The 19623-nt window shown below is 49.8% G+C and overlaps 2 protein-coding genes across 4 annotated transcripts in view; one reads left to right on the top strand and one right to left on the bottom strand.

The window, feature by feature from the left end:
- DNAH17 (dynein axonemal heavy chain 17) overlaps window positions 1–3045 on the top strand; it is a 29969-nt gene extending 26924 nt beyond the window's left edge. Inside the window, 5 exon segments of the mRNA XM_030461906.1 lie at window positions 236–418; window positions 860–1042; window positions 1230–1373; window positions 1908–2133; window positions 2798–3045. Coding sequence (XP_030317766.1) covers window positions 236–418; window positions 860–1042; window positions 1230–1373; window positions 1908–2133; window positions 2798–3045 — 984 coding nt within the window.
- PGS1 (phosphatidylglycerophosphate synthase 1) lies at window positions 1453–18591 on the bottom strand. Of its 3 annotated transcripts, none has more exons than XM_030461907.1 (10): window positions 18443–18591; window positions 14646–14835; window positions 14318–14395; window positions 13126–13225; window positions 12235–12424; window positions 11703–11881; window positions 11028–11561; window positions 7206–7354; window positions 4734–4876; window positions 1453–2979 (listed from the first exon to the last, which is right to left on the bottom strand). In XM_030461907.1, the coding sequence occupies exons 1-9, from the start codon at window positions 18574–18576 to the stop codon at window positions 4757–4759; spliced, it is 1674 nt and encodes a 557-aa protein (XP_030317767.1). In that variant the 5' UTR covers window positions 18577–18591; the 3' UTR covers window positions 1453–2979; window positions 4734–4756. The 3 variants fall into 3 exon arrangements, with proteins under 3 accessions (XP_030317767.1, XP_030317768.1, XP_030317769.1); XM_030461908.1 differs by lacking the exon at window positions 18443–18591 and adding an exon at window positions 17627–17652; XM_030461909.1 differs by lacking the exon at window positions 18443–18591 and adding an exon at window positions 17505–17617 and having other exon boundaries at window positions 14646–14836.
- Between the last annotated feature and the right edge of the window lie 1032 nt (window positions 18592–19623).

Genomic DNA, 19623 nt, shown 5'->3' with positions numbered 1-19623 from the left:
GGGGAATGTAGGGGGGAAAAAAAGGTTTCAGTCCCATGGAAACATCCTGCATTGCTGTAAAAATAATTCCTGTGGCCAGCGTGGTAAGGGAAAAACTTCAGTAATAAAAACCCATCCTGAATAAGCCAGGCCAGTGAGTCATGAAGCAGGGCCATGACGGAGCAATGGCTTGTTGGTGCTGAGGGCATCTCAGGCTCTTTGGAGCCTGCTGAGCTCAGCCCAGCACCTGTGTCAGGGGTACCACACGTACATCGAGGAGAACCTGCCAGCAGAGAGCCCCCACCTCTACGGCCTGCACCCCAACGCAGAGATCGGCTTCCTCACCCTCACCTCTGACAGGCTTTTTCAGACAGTTTTGGAAATGCAGCCCAGGGAATCAGATGCTGCAGGAGGCTCGAGTGTCTCCCGAGAGGAAAAGGCAAGTGAAGTTTCTCCTTGTTTGCAGAAGCAATGAGACCTGAGAGGCCAGGAGGGGACTGTGTGGGGAGGACAAGTACAGCCTACACACGAGGGGCAGGAGAACATGACTTGTAATAATAACTGATTTATCACTGAAGAACACACGAACAGGTTGAAAAAAAAAAAAAAAAAAGAAAGAAAATTAAAAGGTCTTCCTGCTGACTCTCTAGATTTATACTTAAATTTCAGAGCCTCCATGGCTCCAGGTCTTACCTCATTGCTATCAAAACAGCTGCAGCTTTTTAACACCTGAGAGCAGTTAGTAAAAGAATGGAATATTGGTAACAGAGGAGGAAGCACTGGGAAACACAAAGGCAAAAAAAAAAAAAAAAAGAAAGAAAATCTTAACGAGTTAACTGTTAACCCAGGTGAGAGGAATTCTATGGCATGTTCTTCCCAGGTGAAGTCAATCCTAGATGACGTTCTTGAGAGGCTGCCAGAGCCATTCAATATGGTGGAGCTGATGTCAAAAGCAGAGGAAAAGACCCCCTACGTTGTAGTTGCCCTGCAGGAATGTGACAGAATGAACATCCTGACCCAAGAAATCAGGCGCTCTCTGAAAGAATTGGACTTGGGACTAAAGGTAAGACCCAAACCACCTCCCCCTGCCCAATCATGTCCCAGGATGTGCAAATGCCTGGTGCTCGTTTCAAACCCTTGCTCAGGCTCTTACACATCCCACCATGCTGTGTACAGTTTGAGACCAAACTCTTCCCTCAGTCTCGCTTTCTTTGGATAAAACTGACTGGATTTTTCTGTTCTTTTTCAAGGGTGAGCTAACAATTACATCAGATATGGAAGAGCTGGCAAACGCCCTCTTCTACAACAATGTTCCTGAGTCCTGGACACGCTATGCCTACCCCTCTCTCCTTGGCTTAGCAGCCTGGTATGCAGATCTGCTCCTTCGGATCAGGGTGAGCAAACCTTTTGTGAAACTTAAAGCTTAGGGAGCAAGTGGATACCACAGAAGACCAGGAGTCACCTCCATCAGTGTGCAGTGGTTAACTGGTTTATTTTTCAATATTAATTCAAGCAGCTTGAAGTACCTGATGTGGCCTCTCACCCCCAGACTGAGAGCAGAAGTTTGAAAAGGGTTCACCATTAGAGCAGATCACTATTTCAAAATAATATTAGCTAACCCCATCCCACCTTTACATATCTCAGAAGAAAATTATTTAACAAAACACTACATGTGGCTTTGTTAAAAAAAGAATAGCAGTATTTCCTGTAGTCCAAAATCAACAGTTTCGGTTTCATTGCTGCAATGGAATCTGCTGTTTACTCATCCCAGAACACCTCCATCCTAGTCTCCCCCACTGGAAGATGACCTGATGCTCATGTTAAGCTCAGAAAAACATCAGCTCTTTGTCACATCACATCATGAAGCAGATTGTGCTGCTCAGAGGCCATGCTTCCTTCTGAAGTACTTTGATATTTTTGCTTTCCAGGAACTGGATGTCTGGACAACAGACTTTGTGCTGCCTGCCTCAGTGTGGCTGGCAGGATTCTTCAATCCCCAGTCCTTCCTCACAGCCATCATGCAGTCCATGGCCAGAAAAAATGAATGGCCACTGGACAAGATGTGTCTGGCAGTGGAAGTGACCAAGAAAAGCCGTGAGGAAATAACAGCTCCACCCAGAGAAGGATCCTATGTGCATGGATTATTCATGGAAGGTAAGAGACCACATGTTCTCAGAGATGCCTCAGACACTGAGAAAGTCCAGCTCAGCCTGAACAATCCTTGCCCGGGGCGTTTGTCTGAACCCGGCAGCTGTGCACAAGCTCCGGGCGCCAGCGGAGGGCAGCACCCTCCAGGCTACCAGCAGAGCTGCACAAATCAGAAGCTGTTTTCGGGAAATTCAGACGAGTATCATGAACCCAAGGACTGGGCTGGCTGAAGCTACATGGTTCTAGTGAATTAATTTATTACACCCTTATTTGATGTGGGAGTAAGACAAATCGGGAAGCTCAGAGCCTAAAATAATTAACAGCTAAATCTTGGGGGTGGAGTGGAATGAGCTGGCAGCACCAAAGGGATCACTGACAGAGCACACAGGACAGCGGTTGTGTCCCCACCCAGCCAAGCTCTGCCTTCAGCCATGCAACTGTCAGGCAAGCCCGTGCTGAAGGGACGAGTGAGGAGAGAATTTATTTGGACATCCCACACACACAGTAAGGCAAAAACACATCCACGAGGCACAGTGAGATGATAACCTTAGCCCTGATGACTGCAAGCCATGGCCACCCAATCCTCATGCTCCATCCAGAGCAGCTCCTTCCACCCAGCAGCAGTTGTGGGAAGAGCTGCTGGGACCCTGAGAGCTTCAACCTGCTGCAGGTGCTCGCTGGGATGTCCCCTCGGGGGTGATCGCAGACGCGCGGCTGAAGGAGCTGACGCCCCCGATGCCGGTGATCGTCGTCAGAGCCATCCCCGTGGACCGCCTGGACACCAAGAATGTCTATGAATGTCCTGTCTATAAGACACGGATGCGAGGTCCCACCTACGTCTGGACCTTCAACCTAAAGACAAAAGAAAAAGCTGCTAAGTGGGTCCTTGCTGGGGTTGCTCTGCTGTTACAGGTCTAAACTTTTACTGTGGGAAACAGCAAATGCTTTTACTTGCAAGAAAAACCTCAAAGTTGTGTAACTTAGCCAAAGTTTGATTGTCCCAGAACTATTTTAGCAAAGTATCAATAAAAACATTTCTGGAACTGCTATCATGTGGAGACTGCTCTTAAAATACATGGAGTTTCTCATGACGGATACTGGGTTTCAACTGGTGGTTTCTGATAAAGCTCTGGTTGGGAGCCAGACCATCAGAGGGAAAAATTGCATGCAACTACCCCAATTCCTTCCCTTCTCATTGCTCTGCCTTTCCTCAGCTATTTGCTTGAGCTAACTGAGCAGAAGATCATCAAGCCTGAGCAGGACATACTCCTGCCTAGACACATGGATCTGTTTAGACCAGAAGGAAGAAGAAAGGTGCAGAGCTGACCCACACACCAACCTGTACAACCCAGAGGAAGTCTCTGCAAGCAGACCAGTCTGCTGTAGAGAAATCTGAAGTAGATTTCTTTTTCTTTCTGTGTTCTAGAATCTACCTTTATTTTTAACAATAAATAACTTGTGTCATCAGCAACACCTACTAGGGTGATTAGATCTGCTCTGGCCACCATATGGGAGCCAATACCTGTCCCTTTAGCGTAGGCCACCAAAATCCTACCCTGTGAAACATCTCAATAACTATTAGTTCTAAAACACTGTTGCATAAAGTCACCCTCACAGCTAGTGGTAAGAAAAGCCACACAGGTAAATAAGTAGAGCTGCTTGTTTCTTTTATAAAGTAGCAGCATTTAGAATAAATTACCATTAAGCTTTATACTTCTGCCTTTTCAGGTGCCAGAATTACTTTTTGTTGGTCATAGGAGGTCATGCAATACATATTCCACCAATAAACTTACAGGGCAGCTCAAGCCTGTGCTAGCACACACCTTTTTATGTGGCTTCCCAACCAATTTCTTATCAGGATATGTGCTATGGTTTTCACTTCCCACTCAGGAACATCCAGAAATCCCATTGGCACCAGAAGTCCTCTTCTGCCCTCTCCACAATTCAGAAAGACACTTGTAACACACCACAATAACATGGCAGAACACAGACACACCCCAGCAATGGAGGCCCTGTTCATGAAAACATACTGGATGTGTGAACTCCAAGTGTCAAGGGCACACACTGAGGTGTCAGCTGTGCACAGCACAGAAAAAACCCAAGACAGATTCCACCATGCTCAGATGGGCTCCAGTTACTGGGCAGTCCAACAGCCAAGGAAATCCAGGATGCTGTATCAAGCAGAAAAGCAAAACCAACTGCTCTTATTAAACATTACAAAGCTAAAGTCAAAACACTGGTTGGATTAAAAGGGGAAAAATATTTCAGGTGATCTAACGTTTCATTTAGATGGTGAAGATCAAATAAACACAGTCCCTAACAAACACAATTCTGAAAGGGACATTTCAGAAATGGAAGAGTTTTTTCTATGCATGGGAAATACCCTTGTATGGGTTCTCTTTCACTGCTGCTTCCAGAAATTCTAGCAGAGGAAACTCAGCACAGACCTTGAGCAATCATTCCAGTCAGTGGCAAGAACCACAACAGAAAAGAGGTCCCTGTTTTTTCCCCACATGATCTGTTTCTTCCATGTGATGAAAAGTACTGCAACTATTAACTGTAGTCATTGCAATATAAATTCTCCATAAAAGTGACAGAAAACTCACCCAAAGCAGCAACTTTTCTTCTTTCAAAAGAAATTCTTGATCAGAGGCGTTACCAGCTTCACCCACAGCTTCACATAACGATTTGGCTGCTCAAATGTTGATGATGAGACTACACTTGAGCAGAGGTAAAGCTGCTCCTGCTCCTATACAGAAGAGGAACACCAATCCAGTGAATCCTAAGTGTTAAATTTTATAATGGGTCTTAAAAAAAGCAAATTCTCAGACAAAACTGTCCAAGGATCATGCCACAAGGATGCAGCATTTCTCCCACAAGCCTGAAGTTAAGAATCTCATTCCACTCGGCACAACTGAGAGAGGGAGTGAAGCACCAAGACAGGGTCTGCCTGTCCCACTGACCCCAGGGCCCACCAGTCAGCTACATGACCAACCTCAAGAGTTACCAATTTAAACCCTAAAAAGAACAATGGTGGAAGGTTTTGCCTTTTCTGTGCCCCACAGCAGCCAGAGCTCTGCACTTCCGTTTCAGAACAACCCTAAACCCCTGGCTGTCATTGCCAGAAAAGGAAACCTCGCCATCATCTCAAGAGACTGCCTTACGCAGCTCTTTCTAGACACAGCTCAAGCCCTGTGTTTCCAAATGAATGTGCAGTCCTGATTTCACCTAAATTACCAGAAACACTTGGGCTTCTCCAGTGTGTACACAATCCTGCTAGAGGAGGAAATGACCCATCATGATGATAACACATGCGCACATTGCACGTGAACCAGCTGCCTGATCAAAGGTGGAGGTGGCTTTCTTATCAAAGCCCATTAGGTTTCTAGATTTCCATCTAGACCATCCACTGTAAATCTGTTCATAGTCTTTTTTTCATTAACTGAGTTCTCACAAACAACAGATAATGCTCTGCAATGTTTAAATTCAGGGTGGAACAGGGAAGCATGAACCAAGCACTGGAAAGTAACACAAAAAAGATTGAACAACAACAGAAGGAAGATGTTTGTGTACTAAATCAGTCTAATTTTAGAAACCTAAAATGCTCCAAGAGCTACAGTCAGCCCTGCTATGAAGATCCTGCACCATGGTCACCCGATACAGTGAGGTCATCCCATCACTGGATCAAGACCACTCATCTGAATTAAGTCCAGCTCATTCCCTGCAGCACCCACAGACACCCAGACCACTGAAATTTCTTCCCAAATCTCAGCACACTTTTGTAAAATGGAACTGAATGTTACACAGGCAAAGTGATTTCATGGCAGTGCACCAGTAATGTATTAAGTCTTCTAAACAAGGATCACAGAACAGCATGCAAACAGCCAGACTCCAAAACAGCTTCCAGCAAATGGGAGCAGTTTCAATCCTTCAATGAGATCATTGCAGAGCTGTTTGAGAAAATTCTTTTGCCATATTTTCATTGATTCTCCCCTTCCATTAGAAACAAGTAGAGGCAAGATATGAATTGAAATATTCAAGCAACTCTTCCAGTAATAGAATTGTTTTTGATTAGACGTCCTCTGACTCATCCTCTGGAAGCACCCTGATGCAAGAGGGCAATTCCCATTGATCCTGAAGGCGACTGTCATGCCAGGGCTGGGCTTAACAGAACGCATTTCTGAGATCCCAAAGTCACACCAAGAAGCTCCAAACTCATTTGCTTTGTATCAAAGCACTACATGAGAAACTGACTGGGACAACGTCAGTTCCAGCAGAAGCTACAGAGGCAAGACAGCTGAAGAACCAGCCATAAATTGGAGTGGCAGCAAAAGTGCTGACCAGTCCATGCTGCCTAATTGAAAACAAAAGAAAAACACCAAAAAAACCACCCCAAAACAGAAAACCAAAAAAACCTCTGGGACACTAACATTAAACCACTGAAAAATGTTTGTGTCAAGATTATATAATGTATTGTTCTTATTCAGGATCATAGGGCAACCCAATCAGCCTAGAAATCCTCTTTTTAGACACTACACTCAGACCCCCTACCTTTGCTCACCCCCACAGCCTGTGGGCAGCCCCCAAAAGCCAGCTGATTAGCATTTATATTCCTACACGGGATTTCCCAAATGCCTGAGAAGAAAAATCCTCCAGAGGCCCAAGATGAGCAATTCAGATGCACAGATCTCATTACCCTAGGGCATGGTGTGACCTTGGCAGTGCCCAAATGTTGGGGACAGGGCCCCAGAACATGCTGAGTGACCAGCAAGCAGAGGAGAGCCAGCAGATCCTCTTGGCACACTGTCTCTCAGCATCCAGTGCCTGAGCACTCCCCAGACTCGAGTTCACCGGGGACACATGTTCGTTCCCGTTATGGCCTTCATTTCCCAGAAACAGGCACTTGCAGCAGGCATCTCATCAATAGTCACTTAACTGACAGCTCCGTGAGACTTCCTACACTCAGAAGGGTTTGGATTATTGTAGCTGCAGGTTTTTATTGCGACTGCATCATCAGCATTCCCTGTGTGACCAAGAGGCACAACATCCACGTTACCTTCCTGGCATCGGCAGCTTACCTGGTGAAGCTGCTGCTGCAAAGCTCTGCTTTCTGTCACTATGGCAACCTGAGCTTCCAGGTCACGATGAACTGATCGATATCCAAAATTAGGAGAGCCAATGAGAGTCAGGCAGGGAAGGTCACTCCCTGCCAGGTACAGCCAGAGGCCTGCAGGAAAAACAGAAGAAAGGAAGCATGACAGACAAAGGAAATGACTGGGGTAGCCATAAACAATTGCTTCACTTAGAAGAAATGAATTAAACATGTTAGATTACAGTAACTATAAAAGACCATGACACACAGTGAGCTTCCTTGCAGAGGGTCTCTGGTGCAGCTCCCCGTGAATCCTGGGGTGCCCTTGCACAGCCTGCACAGTCTGAACACAAGTGCCCTTAACCAGGGACTGCAGCAGGCTCAGTGTTGCCACAGGGACATGTTCCTCAGTGTAAATACACAGCATGAAGGGTCCCCAGAATAATCCAGAATGAGTCGCTGTCATTAAGTTACAGGTAGTTTTGCACCACTGCATCTCAGAAATACTGAAATGACACAAACTGTAACGGAGAAGCTGGACCAAACACCAGCTCTGGGCAGACAGGCCAGGCCTGCAGCAGTCACCTGCAGAGCTGGCAGCAGCAGTGTCACCATGAGCAGCCCACCTCTTGGGACTACCCAGGACAGTGACATGAAGAGGCATCTGCCTGCGCTGGCATGAAACAGAATAGCGAGAGAAATGCAAGTTATTACACCCACTCACTTCCTGAGGAGCCACCTAAATAGGATATCAAACTTCGCCAGGACCTGAGACTCAAGTCCACTGACAGATGTGTGCACACAGAGCTCTGACAGTGCAACAGCAGTGAACACAATGCACCCCGGGAGTGTTTTTCAAGCACAGGATGGAACCATCAGACTGTTAGGAGCTTGTTCTCAATCAGTGAGGCATGCCCCAGGAGAGCCAGGACTGCTGCCAAGGAGAGGCCACGCAGCCATTCCCGGGGTATAAATGGATCCAAGGAGTGTTTGCTTCCCACTTAGCAAGGCACAAGCACTTAGAACAGCCATGGGCAAGTTCTTGATAGAAGCCTTTGCTTATCCCTGCTGCGAGTCACACAAAGACTACAACAAAGAAAGCGTAGCATAAAAACCACCTAGTCCTTAAAATAGCAGCAGGTTTCCTAACTCAGCCCCAGAGCAGTTCCAAGAATGCCTTGAGTAAGAAGCTGCCGATTCACCGCTGGTTCCTGTAACCTCCTCCCCACCCCCACACCACACACACTCAGCAGCTTCGATGTCACTCTCAGTTACAGCTTGGGGCTGGGAGCTGGCACTGCCCCCAGCCCAGCAGCACCACTGACCCTGCCAGGACTGACACCCACCCCCAGAGGGGCAGGAGCACAGGCACAGGGGCACTTGTAGGGCCACAGCATGCTCCCGGGTGGCACAGAGGTTGGGGGCAAGTTCTGTCACCATGACAGTGGCCAGGGGCTGCAGGTGCCCTGGCACAAGGCTCCCGGGAGCAGGACAGAGACACACTGGGCAGCACGAGCAGTCCTCAGTCCTCAGCAGTCAGGCAGCAGCCCCAAAGCCTTCAGGGTGTCTCTGGCTTTACAGCCACCTGGCAGGATCTGCTCAAGCAGTGACTCACCTTTCCAGGAAGGGGAAATGTGTTTCTCAGCCACTATGCCAGGGCAGCAATGTGGGTTTAGGGTTTATCTTGGAGGGAACAACCACCTGCCTGGCACTCTGCCACCTGACACCTCCACAGAAGGGACCCTAATCCTACAGGATGTACCTGTATCACCCACACCACCACATCCAGATGGGGTGCCCAGCAGAGCCACTCCTGCTGTGGGGTTTTCATTTCAGCACTCTGAACCAGGCTGCCACACAACTGCACTTGCAGCAAATGAACCTCAGGGCAGTGGGAACCCTGCTGGGTAACTGCAGGAAGTTGTGTGTGAGATAAATTTTAAGAGGAGCTGGAAGAGTCTACAAACCTGCAGCCACAGTGTTTGGTGTAAATCAGCTAGATCCTACAGGAGACTAAAGGGTTTCCTTCATCTTAGCCCAAAAAGGAAGCACTAATGGGCACAATTTGCTGCTAGGGAGCTCACATCCTCTTCCAGGAGCCAGACTCCATGTGCAAGTGCCCTTCATCTGTCTCCAGAGTTTCCTCCTTTTCCCTTTTCTGCCCTGTCCTCTCCTGCACACATACTTCATGATTCCTGAAGGAGGAAACTGAGTGAATCAAAGACTGACAAAGGGCAGAGCATGCCAGAGAAGGGAGCTACGAGCTGATCCTTCTGGCACTCCAAAGAGGAAACAGAAAGGAGGCAAACATCAGCAACTGCTCTTTCTGCCAAGCCCAGGGGCTGTGGAACTCCTTGCGCCCTGTATCCCTCTCTCAAACAGAACACCTCACAGCAGATGGAGCCCAGAGCACTTCAGAAGGCAGAGCTGGCCCCAAAAGGGAGTGACTGCCACAGGCACTGTGGCAGCCTGGAAATGCAGCCCACGACTTCTGAGCCAAACCACAAAATCCCACTCAGAGTCAGCAGTGCTCAGCAAGAGGAGGAACCTATGAACCACAGGCTGCTCGAGCACGTGCTTCCTGGAAGACAGGCCACACAGGACTTCCCAGCCAGGCAGCCACCTCCTCAGGCTGCCCTGGATTGCAGTAAGGGTTTTGCTGCTCCAGTTACTGACTTACTGCAGGAGAGGCACAACCCTGGCTGGAAACATTTGGAGTTTCAACACAGCAGCAGCCTCGTATCCCTCGTGTGTTTTCTCTCTTCAAGGACAGGCCCACTCAGCAGCTTTCTCTGCAGCCCACCTCTGAAGAGCCCTGCAAGGAGCAGGGATGACAGCAGCATTCCCACAACCCTTAGCAGCTGCTCTCCTGAAACACACGGCAGGAGAACTCCAGGACAGGAACAGGCTGGAGCCCCATGCTGCATCCTGCCAGTGCCCCACAGTGCTGGCACAAAGGCACTGCCCCTCTACACCCTGCAGAGCACAGAGGAAACTGCACATTAATTAGTGTCAGATTAAGTCCCTTACAGTAACTGAGGTGTCCCAGGAGACCAGAGAGCTACCATGGGAAGTGGCACAGTGACATGGGGCACAGCTCTGACCACAGAGGGTAAGAGGAGCAGAAGATGCTGAGGAACATGGGCAAAACCAGGAGATGCAGTCTAAGAACCTGGGGTCTTCTACAGAAAGCCATGATGGCCGTATCTATTACTTTTATTTATTATTACCTACACTTGTTAAGCAATAATGATTTCTCAGCAACTTCCCCTCCAGCTCCCAGAAGGCACATGGATGCATTGATTCACTGTGCTGTGCTTTCCTGCGTGCCACCAGCAGAAGCTGGTACAAATTTTTCAACACCCCACAAAGGATCATCCCCACAAATTCTGACAACAGTGTCCAGAACCACCACGGAGCCACCACCAGCTCCTGCTCCTGCCACACATCCCACCCTGACACTGGCAAGCTGGATATAAGAAACTGAATCACAGCTGTGACCAGAAACACATAAACACATCCAGATGCTTCCTCTTCTGTCACATCAAGACAGTGCCATGATGACACCACAGGGACAATTCTTGTATAACCTCTGGGACAACATTTGCATCAGGCATGACATAACTTTGCTTGCCTGGCTCCTGAGTAATCCAAGCCTTCCAAGTGAGATGTTGGAACCTGGGCTGAGTGCTCTGGAGGTGAAGCCCAGGCTCAGCACCCAGCCATCTCCTATCTCATTGCACAACCCAAACACACCCAAGTCTCAACCCCCTTCTGGACAAGTCCTCTGGGGACATGGACATCTTACCTTTGGCATGGAAAGTCCACCCAGCCCTAGAGTACTCCTGCAGCTTGACCCTCTCCTGCTGGTGAAGGTAGCAGACCTCACTAAAAAACTGGTGCTCAATGTAAACATAGGCAGCAGGGATGGCACCTGCCACCCCTTTGGCACCAAAAAACCCATTGACCTCCGGCGAGGCCAGGAGAATGCGGTACTCAGCCCTGGTGCCCAGGATGAGGTCCATGTAGGCCTGGGTCAGGTTGAAGTAGCCAGTGGTAAGGTATATCCTGGCATCCCGTTCAGCCTCTGTCAGCAGTGTCTCTGTGACCATCTCATCTATCTGAATCCCAAAAGGTTTCATTTGGATTAAGGGATAGATCCAGGTGTCAGGTTCTGGCTTCAGCTCCCTAGATGCTTGAGAGTCTTCCTGGGGTAACAAGGAGCTGCCTTGCTGGCTGCTGTGGAAAGTCTTTGCATGAAGAAGTTCTTGACGTGTCCTGGCAGAGTTGATCACCTCCATGACTCTTTGATTTGCTGTCTCACAATAAGCCATCTTGTCTCCTGCAGGGAAACCACCAAAGAACACATCTGAGACCTAAAGGTGCCATTACCCACTGTGTGGCAGGAAAAAGCCATCCTGGAACCCTGGCTGTCACTCCTCTGGATCACACCATCCAGCCAAATAAGACAACTCCCTCCTACCTTGGTAGGGGTGAACCATCCCCTCCATCATCTGGACTGTATCATCTTGCTGTAGTTGCAGAGACACATCTCCAATCGCATCCACCAGCTCGGTGAAGAAGTCTGCAATCTCAGGAGAGTCCTGCAGGAGAACATAGCGGTCCTGGCGGTTGGTGAAGTACAAATCACTCAGGTTTGCTCTAGGAGAGAAGAAGAGTCGAGTTCCAAAACAGAGCATAAGCACCTGATCCTGAACACCCCAGCACAGGTCACAGGTCTCACTCTGCACATAACTGGCCTAAAGTACAAACTGGCCATTTCCTTTTGAATCGTGAGAAATCCTTATTTTTCCTTTGGAGAAAGACTCTCTTTCATGTAAGAATCCCATGCAGAAGAGCTATGGTCTCTCTTCCATCTCAGAAGAGCACTGGTATGGTCACTACAGACAGGCCAGATGCAAATACCACAGCTCAGGCTGCCCTGGTGGGACACATAAACCCCAGCAAAGCCCAGCTGGATGAACTATGGAAGGGCCTGAGGGGGCAAGACTCACCCACTCAGGATCACATCATCATCAAAGAGATAGACTTTGATGTGCTGTAGTCCAATGGTCTCATTAAAACGCTCTGGAATCAGGAGCCTGAGAAGCCCACGCAGGTTTGGGGTGTGGAAGAGGGACACACGGACTTGCTGGGGGAATCTCTGCAGCAGTGGAATCAGCATCGTCCGAGAATTCTTCCGGCCTGGGAGACAAAGGGAGCTTCACACCCAGCACCACACCAGAGAGCACACACACCACAGCTATGCACCACAGCTCCTCAGCTAGGAGCTGATCATGGAACGAGCATCCCTCTCTCTGCTGGCACTCCACAGTTTTTCCTTTTTGCTTTATTTTTTTGAAGTCACTTTCACTTGCACTATGTCAATATTGAAATTAACCTCCAGAACCAGAAACTCTTTGATGAATGGGCCTTGGAAACAGTCACTGAGCAGGTCTGATACCATTCAAGCTGCTTAATCAAGACACACCTCGCACCAGCGACACATGCTACAAAGAGTCAGTACAAAAGTTTCTTGTTAAGTGTACTGCTAGTTCCAATAATTCCCACTTTCCTTTAAAAATAAAAATATAAAACAGATCATGACAAAGAAAGGTAAATGCACAGACAAGTGAACAAAGCAAACAAAAAAGCACAAGGCACAGAACAGAGTTTGGCCCTTTTCACTCCTATCCCCCATTTTTAGAAGAAAAGCTGCTCAGCTTGAAGATTTCTGGGAATAAGTAGTTACAGGTATACAAAAGGATAGTTTTTGAGAGGTGTGACTTAAGCAAGTAGGTCCAATCAGTCAAGACAGCCCCTCTCAGAAAAGAAAAATAATAAAAGGTTATCCAGCCTAACTGCAAAGTAAGCCTTTGAAGAAAGCAAAGCATTGCAATATCTACCCCGAGATCCCCTTGTGTAGTCGAGGAGAATTGAAACTCTGAGGCTGGGTGTTCCTTCTGCTTCCAGTGATTTCTCCAGTGTTTCTTCTAAGCAATCCACCTGCAGAGAGAGATTTCTCTGCTCATTACAGAAAGCAAACAGAGCTTTATGAGGAGTGTTCAGCAGCCAGGAGACTGATGGCCATGAAAGCTTCCACACCCACTCAGGTCCCTCCTAATCATGCAAAACACTGCTGGTTTAGACTGTGCATCTGCCAGGCTGGCATCCTGCTCCATCAGCCTAGAGCAACACACAAAAGGGCATCAAGGTCACGTGTGCACATTCTTCAAGCTTCTGAACAGCAATTAATTTTTGCAGAAAAAGTCCCACCATCATTCCCAAAAGCTCCAACATCATTCCCAAATCACATATTTGCTTTCCAAAGGAGAAACCTTGGTAGGAGTTCACAAATGATGCAGAGGCAGATTTACTGTTGAACCCCAAGGCTGTTTGTCATATGTAAATCCCAACCCCGTGTACAAGTCCAGACAAAGCCAGGCACAAAACCCCAGGCAGGACTGTCCACCTTTCCCCTCCTGTGGAATTTGCATTCTGCCATAAGAAACTGGGCCAAGGTCAGGCTTCTCCCTAAAGGTCCCAGAGAATTATTTTGTTTCTGGGGGGATGGACAGGAAACAGAAAGGGTAAAAAACATGAGGCAAAACTGAACCCTGCAAAGGCCGAGAGCTGATACTACATTCTGACACTGTCCTGGGAGGACAAACCAGAGCACTGCACACATACAGCTGCAATCATGGTTAAGAAAAATGCCCAGAGAAAAAAAAATGTACCCATGATCCCACAGTTCCAGAAAAACCCCTTTGAATACTCTGCCAGGGACCTCCCATGGTCTGAAAGTCTCAGGCTCATTATCCTATGAAAAATTTCAGTAGTTCCATGGCTCTGTAAGAGGCCCAAAGCAGAAACTCCATACAACTCCACAAATCCCTGCTTCCCCCACCCCAGTGAAGCCAGGAACCACGGGACAACCCTCAAGGAGACAAGAAAACACGTGAGTCCTGTATGAGAGTTTTAAGGACATGAGAAGCTCACAAACACACCTCTCACATGGCAGGAACAGGATACCCTGGCAAGGGTCAGCGTTTTCTCTCTGCATGAACTTTCTCCCCTTCCCAACCCCTTTCCACTCACCAGCTCCTGCTCCAGGAGCCCCGTTCCCAGGTACAGTGAAGCCATCACCACTCGCTGCTTGGCTGTTTTAATCTGCACCTGAGAGGAGCAAAAAAATAATTTCATGTTAATCCTCGGGCCCTGTGATCACCAGGAGCTATGATCCCAACCAGGGAAGAGCAGAGGCTCCCCCGGGGGGAGTCATGGGTGCCAAACCAGAGCATGGCCCCTCCTGCCTTCAAGTAGAAGGTTGGACTGGTGACCTGCAGAAACTCCTTCCTCACAACTTGCCTCCACAACCACTGCAGCTCCCAGAAAACATTCCCACAACTTGGAACCCACAACTCACCTTCAGGAGTTCATAGAATTCAGCTGGGGATGAGAGCACCTTGACATGCGAGCTGCAGATCCCAAACTCTGGTACCAGATTCCTGATCCACTGGAACCTGTGTGCTCCTTCTGGACAAAGGGAACAGGGTGGGGCTGTGATGACAGGAACAGGAGGGGTGAGCAACGGGGCTAGGAGGAGCCATGATGATCTGTGAAAAGAAAGATGGAGAAATTCTGTGTGCTGGAGACTTTGCTTCACACAAACAGCCTCCAAGTAGGCACAGAGAGAGTTGCATCCAGGGCCAACACCCTGTAGGGATCCACAATGCCAAGAACACCTTTCCACAATCCCAACTGAATCACCAAAGCCAAATCGAGAAACAGAAAAACACCAGAGAAGTGTGGGAGAAGAGATCTTCACATCATTAGCTCCTTCCCCACACTGGCAGGGGAGATGAGGGGAAATGACTCTGGTCAGAACAGGAGCACAGGAGAGGACACAGACTGGTAGCTGCAGAAACCAAGCCTGTGACCTCTGCCAAACACCCCCAGACCAGGCATCTGGTGGTGCTCCTGTGGCACCAGCCAGCCCTGTCATCAGTCACTTATCAACTGTCTTTATCACACACACATCAGCTCTGCATGGTCAGCAGTCACTTTCATGTCCAGCTCAGCTCTCTCTCTAAAGAGCCATCGTTTCTATTTCAGGTAAAGACATCTTAAAAATCACCCCACATGCTCCTTAACCAAATAGAAAAATGTCGCAACCTTCAAACTTACATTAAAAAAAAATAATAAAGATCCACAACATGCAAAGTGCCCGAGTACAAGTCCTAGCAAAAACATAGTCACAGCTCCAGAGCAACCACCCAAGGGTTGTTCAAAAACACAGCGTGTGTTTGAGCAGGTACAGAAACACCAGCCAGCCCTCATCAAGGATACCACTGGCATCCTGCCCAGGCACCCAGAGAAGGTCAGGACTTCTCCTGCAAACTTCCAAGTACTTGTAAGGGAAACAGCTGGAAGCTCCTTCTTTCAGGAGAAATTTCTGAACAAATTTAATTCCTTTGAAGTCACTTTGGGAAGAAACCAAGTTACTGCTAGCAGTCATGCTTTGGGGGCAGACAGGAAGCAAATGGTATCTTGTCTTCTCGTGCATGCAAATCCATCAAGTCATACAGTAATCCTTGGTAGGAGTTTGTACACATGACAAAACCACATTTCAGCACAATCAGCAGCAGCAGCTCCCATGAGATCCAGCAACAGGCAAGAAGAGACTGAACTACATCCCCAAACCTGACAGAAAACATTCTGGTCTGCAAATCCTACTTAGAGGAGTCAGGATAGAACTGTGGTGGCTGGTCCCATCCCACAGGAACACCAGGTCCCTCGGGACAACAGGCAGCCACCATCTTATGACCCATCCTGATCCATTCTGTCACCACCACACACCAAGAAGAAACTTGATTACAACCTTTACCAGAATTCGTCTCGTGGAACTTTTAGGTTTCACCACAATCCAAAGCCCAAATGACCACAGATTCCAGGAAGATGACTTCACTCATTTGGTTCATGATAAAACACTGGATCCTCACAAGGTTTCCAAACACCCTTACACAGAAGCCAGACAGTTTGCAGCTTGTGTTTCCTGGAAAATCCACTGGTTTGTCACCCACTATTAATTGCAACAGAAATCTGAGTAAATTTGTGCAAGAATTTCTAGGGTGGACCAGGCTCAGACTTGATGCCCAGCAGTTACACAGGTTACCAACCCAGTCTGGCTATAACATCTATCTGCAGAGGTAGATCTGCCCTGAAGAGTACAGATCAGATTCTCTGGAATTATTAACAGTGGTAAATCTCCTGCATTTTATGATAATAATTAATCAGCAAGAGGAGATAAATATTTTCATTATGATTCCATCAGTCAGGCCATGTCAGTTGTACTTCCAGAAGCCAGTACAGTAGCTGAGAAGCCACTTTCCAGAAACATGATTCCCAGAAGCCATTTTTCTGGCACAGAACATGAAAACTGCAAGGTAAAACTGTGCGGGTTTATGGATTGTCCCTCTCCAGGCAGAGTTCCCAGTGCTGCTGAGGGAACCCATCTGCACCCCCAGCACTTTGGTCTGAGCCTTCAGATCAATCCCACACAGGTATTGATATCCAACAGCAACCAATCCACAATTCCCAGTACATCTACACTGTTTGATCTTTTAATCCAATACTGAAGTTTTAGAATTTATTCAGCCTTGAGAGCCTGAGCCTTCTATAATTGCCAAATAAATCAGTATTTTGCTCCTGCCTACAGTAACAAGGGCACAGCATCTACTGAAGCATCAGCTTCTACCCACCAGTGACTGAAATTTCCCATGTGACTCCTCAGGTACAGCACAGTGCTTCACTGTGAGCACACAGCCCCCAGAAACCATGTCACACTATGAAGAAATCACCAAAGTTCCATACATTGACAAGCCAGCTTTCAGAGAAACCAAGAATCAGGCTGGGGAAAGCCCTTCCCATGCACACATCATTGAGTTAAGAGGAAAGTGAAAACAGAACTAAATGGCACCACCTCTGATCTTTTCAGCATAAAAAGCTGACTCTAAATATAAACAAGGGGGTTTTTGGTATGTTCTATTTTTAAGAGACTGTGGGTTTGGTACACAAACTCATGATGTAGCCCAAACACTTTTATTCACTACAAAACCTCATCGGCAGAGGTGAAATTGCTGGGCACGGTGCTGTCCTTTCACCCACACAGACATCAGGCAGAATTTCTGAATTCAGAACCCTCTTTCCAGGGCTAAGCCTGGTCACTGATCTGCACTAAAACACACCAATGAAACCCAAAGAGAAATCATTTCCTTGGCTTAGCCAGGAGCAGACAGCAGAGTAGAGAGACACAGGGAGGGTGAGCACAGCACATCTGCTGTTAGGGGGGAACTGGGAGCAAAGCCATGCCAGGACATGAGATGCACATCACCTCCACAACACCACCTTGAACTCATCCAGAAGATTGCATCAGACACCGTGCTGACTAAAACCAAACACAGAATCCTTCCAGCGCCCTCTTCCCAAGAACAGTGCAAAGTGATGCCCATAGAATGGGAGGAAAAGACAGTTTTTTAGGCTTCTTCAGAGCATTGTGTCTGATTGCTTCTGACCCCAGTATGTGACTCCAAAGACAACCTGATGGTTTTCCTTCAAGGTCTGGTTTTAGGATGAACTGCTAAAGAACAGTGGGTAAACAACAGAACCAAGGCAGAAGAACAGTGGCATTAATCAGGAGAGGGGAAGCCGCTGATGGCAGTGTGGTTGTGGAAAGACTGACGGGAGGAACCGCAGTCGGAGGCTGTGGCTGCAACACCCCCCGCAGCACCGAGCGGCAGCGCTGCCTGCCCCGACCCTTCGTCTCCCCGGGGAAGGGAGAGCGTGGGTGATGTACAGAGCTCAGCAAATGCAGCACACCCCTTGTCCTAGGACAGGCTGATGGCACAAGGACGGCCTAAAGAGCAGAACCAGCCCTGCCCCTGCCCGGACCTTTCAGCAGACGGCTGACAGGCGATCACCGCAGCCGCTTCTACAGAACGGCCCGGCCAGAGCTGGGGGCAAGGGGTCACCTCCCTCCCTCCCTCCCTCCCTCCCTCCCTCCCTCCCTCCCGCGGCATCTGTAACGCGTGCGGCGGGGCACAGGGAGCAGGAATCCCCGGGCGAAGGAGAACCGGCGAGCGAGAGGGCAGTACCGGCCGGACGGGCTTTCCCAGATAACGCGAGGCCCGGGGGAAGGTACCGAGCGGGGTCCCGGCCCCTTACCTGCGGGCGCGGCGGTCGCGGCCCCGGGACAGGCGGTCGGAGAGGCGGCCGAGCAGGGCGGTCAGCCCCAGGCGGCCCCGCGGCAGCCAGGCCTGCAGCCGCCGCCACAGCGCCGCGCCCCCCGCCGCCGCCATCGGCACAGCGCTTCCGCTTCCGGCTGCTGCTATGGCAACGGGCCTGCCTCGCGCTTCCGCTTCCGGGTCCCGCCCGCGGCCGGCGGGGTTTGGGTGTGCAGGCGGCGAGCGGCTCCCCACGGGGCGTGGGGACTGTGGGCGGGGCGTCCACTAAAAGGCGGGACGGCTTCCCACGCACCTCCCGGCGCACTCGGGAAGCTGCAGCCCCCGGGCCCCGGGACTTAGTCCTGTCCCGGCAGTGTCAGCGCCCCCCACGCGCGGCGCGAGCCGGTGTTTGCCGCCCCCCCACACGGGGCCGGGCTCGGTGTGCGGCCATGGAGGGCAGCGCCCGTCCCGCAGCGCCCGTCCCGCAGCGTCCCCGCGGCTTCCCATGCCGGGCAGGGCGAGACAGTCTCCGGGGGTCGCGGGTGCGGCGGTCCAGCCGGGGCTGCGGGAAGCCGGCTCCGCTGCGCGGGTCCTGAAGGCCTCGCTCGCCCCCAGCCCGAGCCCCCCGCTCCGCTCCCCGCCCCGTCCCGTCCCGTCCCTCCCACGGTGTCACCGCCCGCCGCGGCACAGCTCCAGCGCTCGTTTGCATTGCAGCCCAGCTGGTTCACCGCAGCCTCACTTCCCAGAACTGCTCCTCGGGTGTTTATCCCTGACTGGCAGCGGCCGCCGCTCCTCCAGGGCAAATTAAACTGTTTTAAATTAAATCCCCTGACAAAGTCTGGTTTGTTTTCGAGGTCGAAATTGCCCAGACGAGAATGTAAAGAAACCAGGGGGGGAAGGAGCGCCCCGCTCGCCTCCCGCTCTGTCCGGTGGGACTCACTCCCTTCCCGGGGCACCGGCACCGTGGCTGCCGCTCCGAACCAGGTCGAGGGGGTGAGGAGAAAGGGATGAGGAAATGCGTCCGGGACAGAGCCTGGGTGGGTGGCTTCAGCCTCGCCGCGGTTCTGCACCGGACGGTCACGGCTCCGCAGCCGGGCCCCGCGGCCCCCGCCCGGCACCACGCAAAGCACCAACCGCACAGAGCATCCCCGGGCCCCGGCCACCGGAGCCACCACCAGACCT

This window comes from Calypte anna, chromosome 18 (assembly GCF_003957555.1).
Source record: "Calypte anna isolate BGI_N300 chromosome 18, bCalAnn1_v1.p, whole genome shotgun sequence".
Classification (NCBI taxonomy): Eukaryota; Metazoa; Chordata; class Aves; order Apodiformes; family Trochilidae; genus Calypte; species Calypte anna.
Note: the sequence above shows the minus strand (reverse complement) of the source record. Positions and strands in the feature narration are given on the sequence as shown.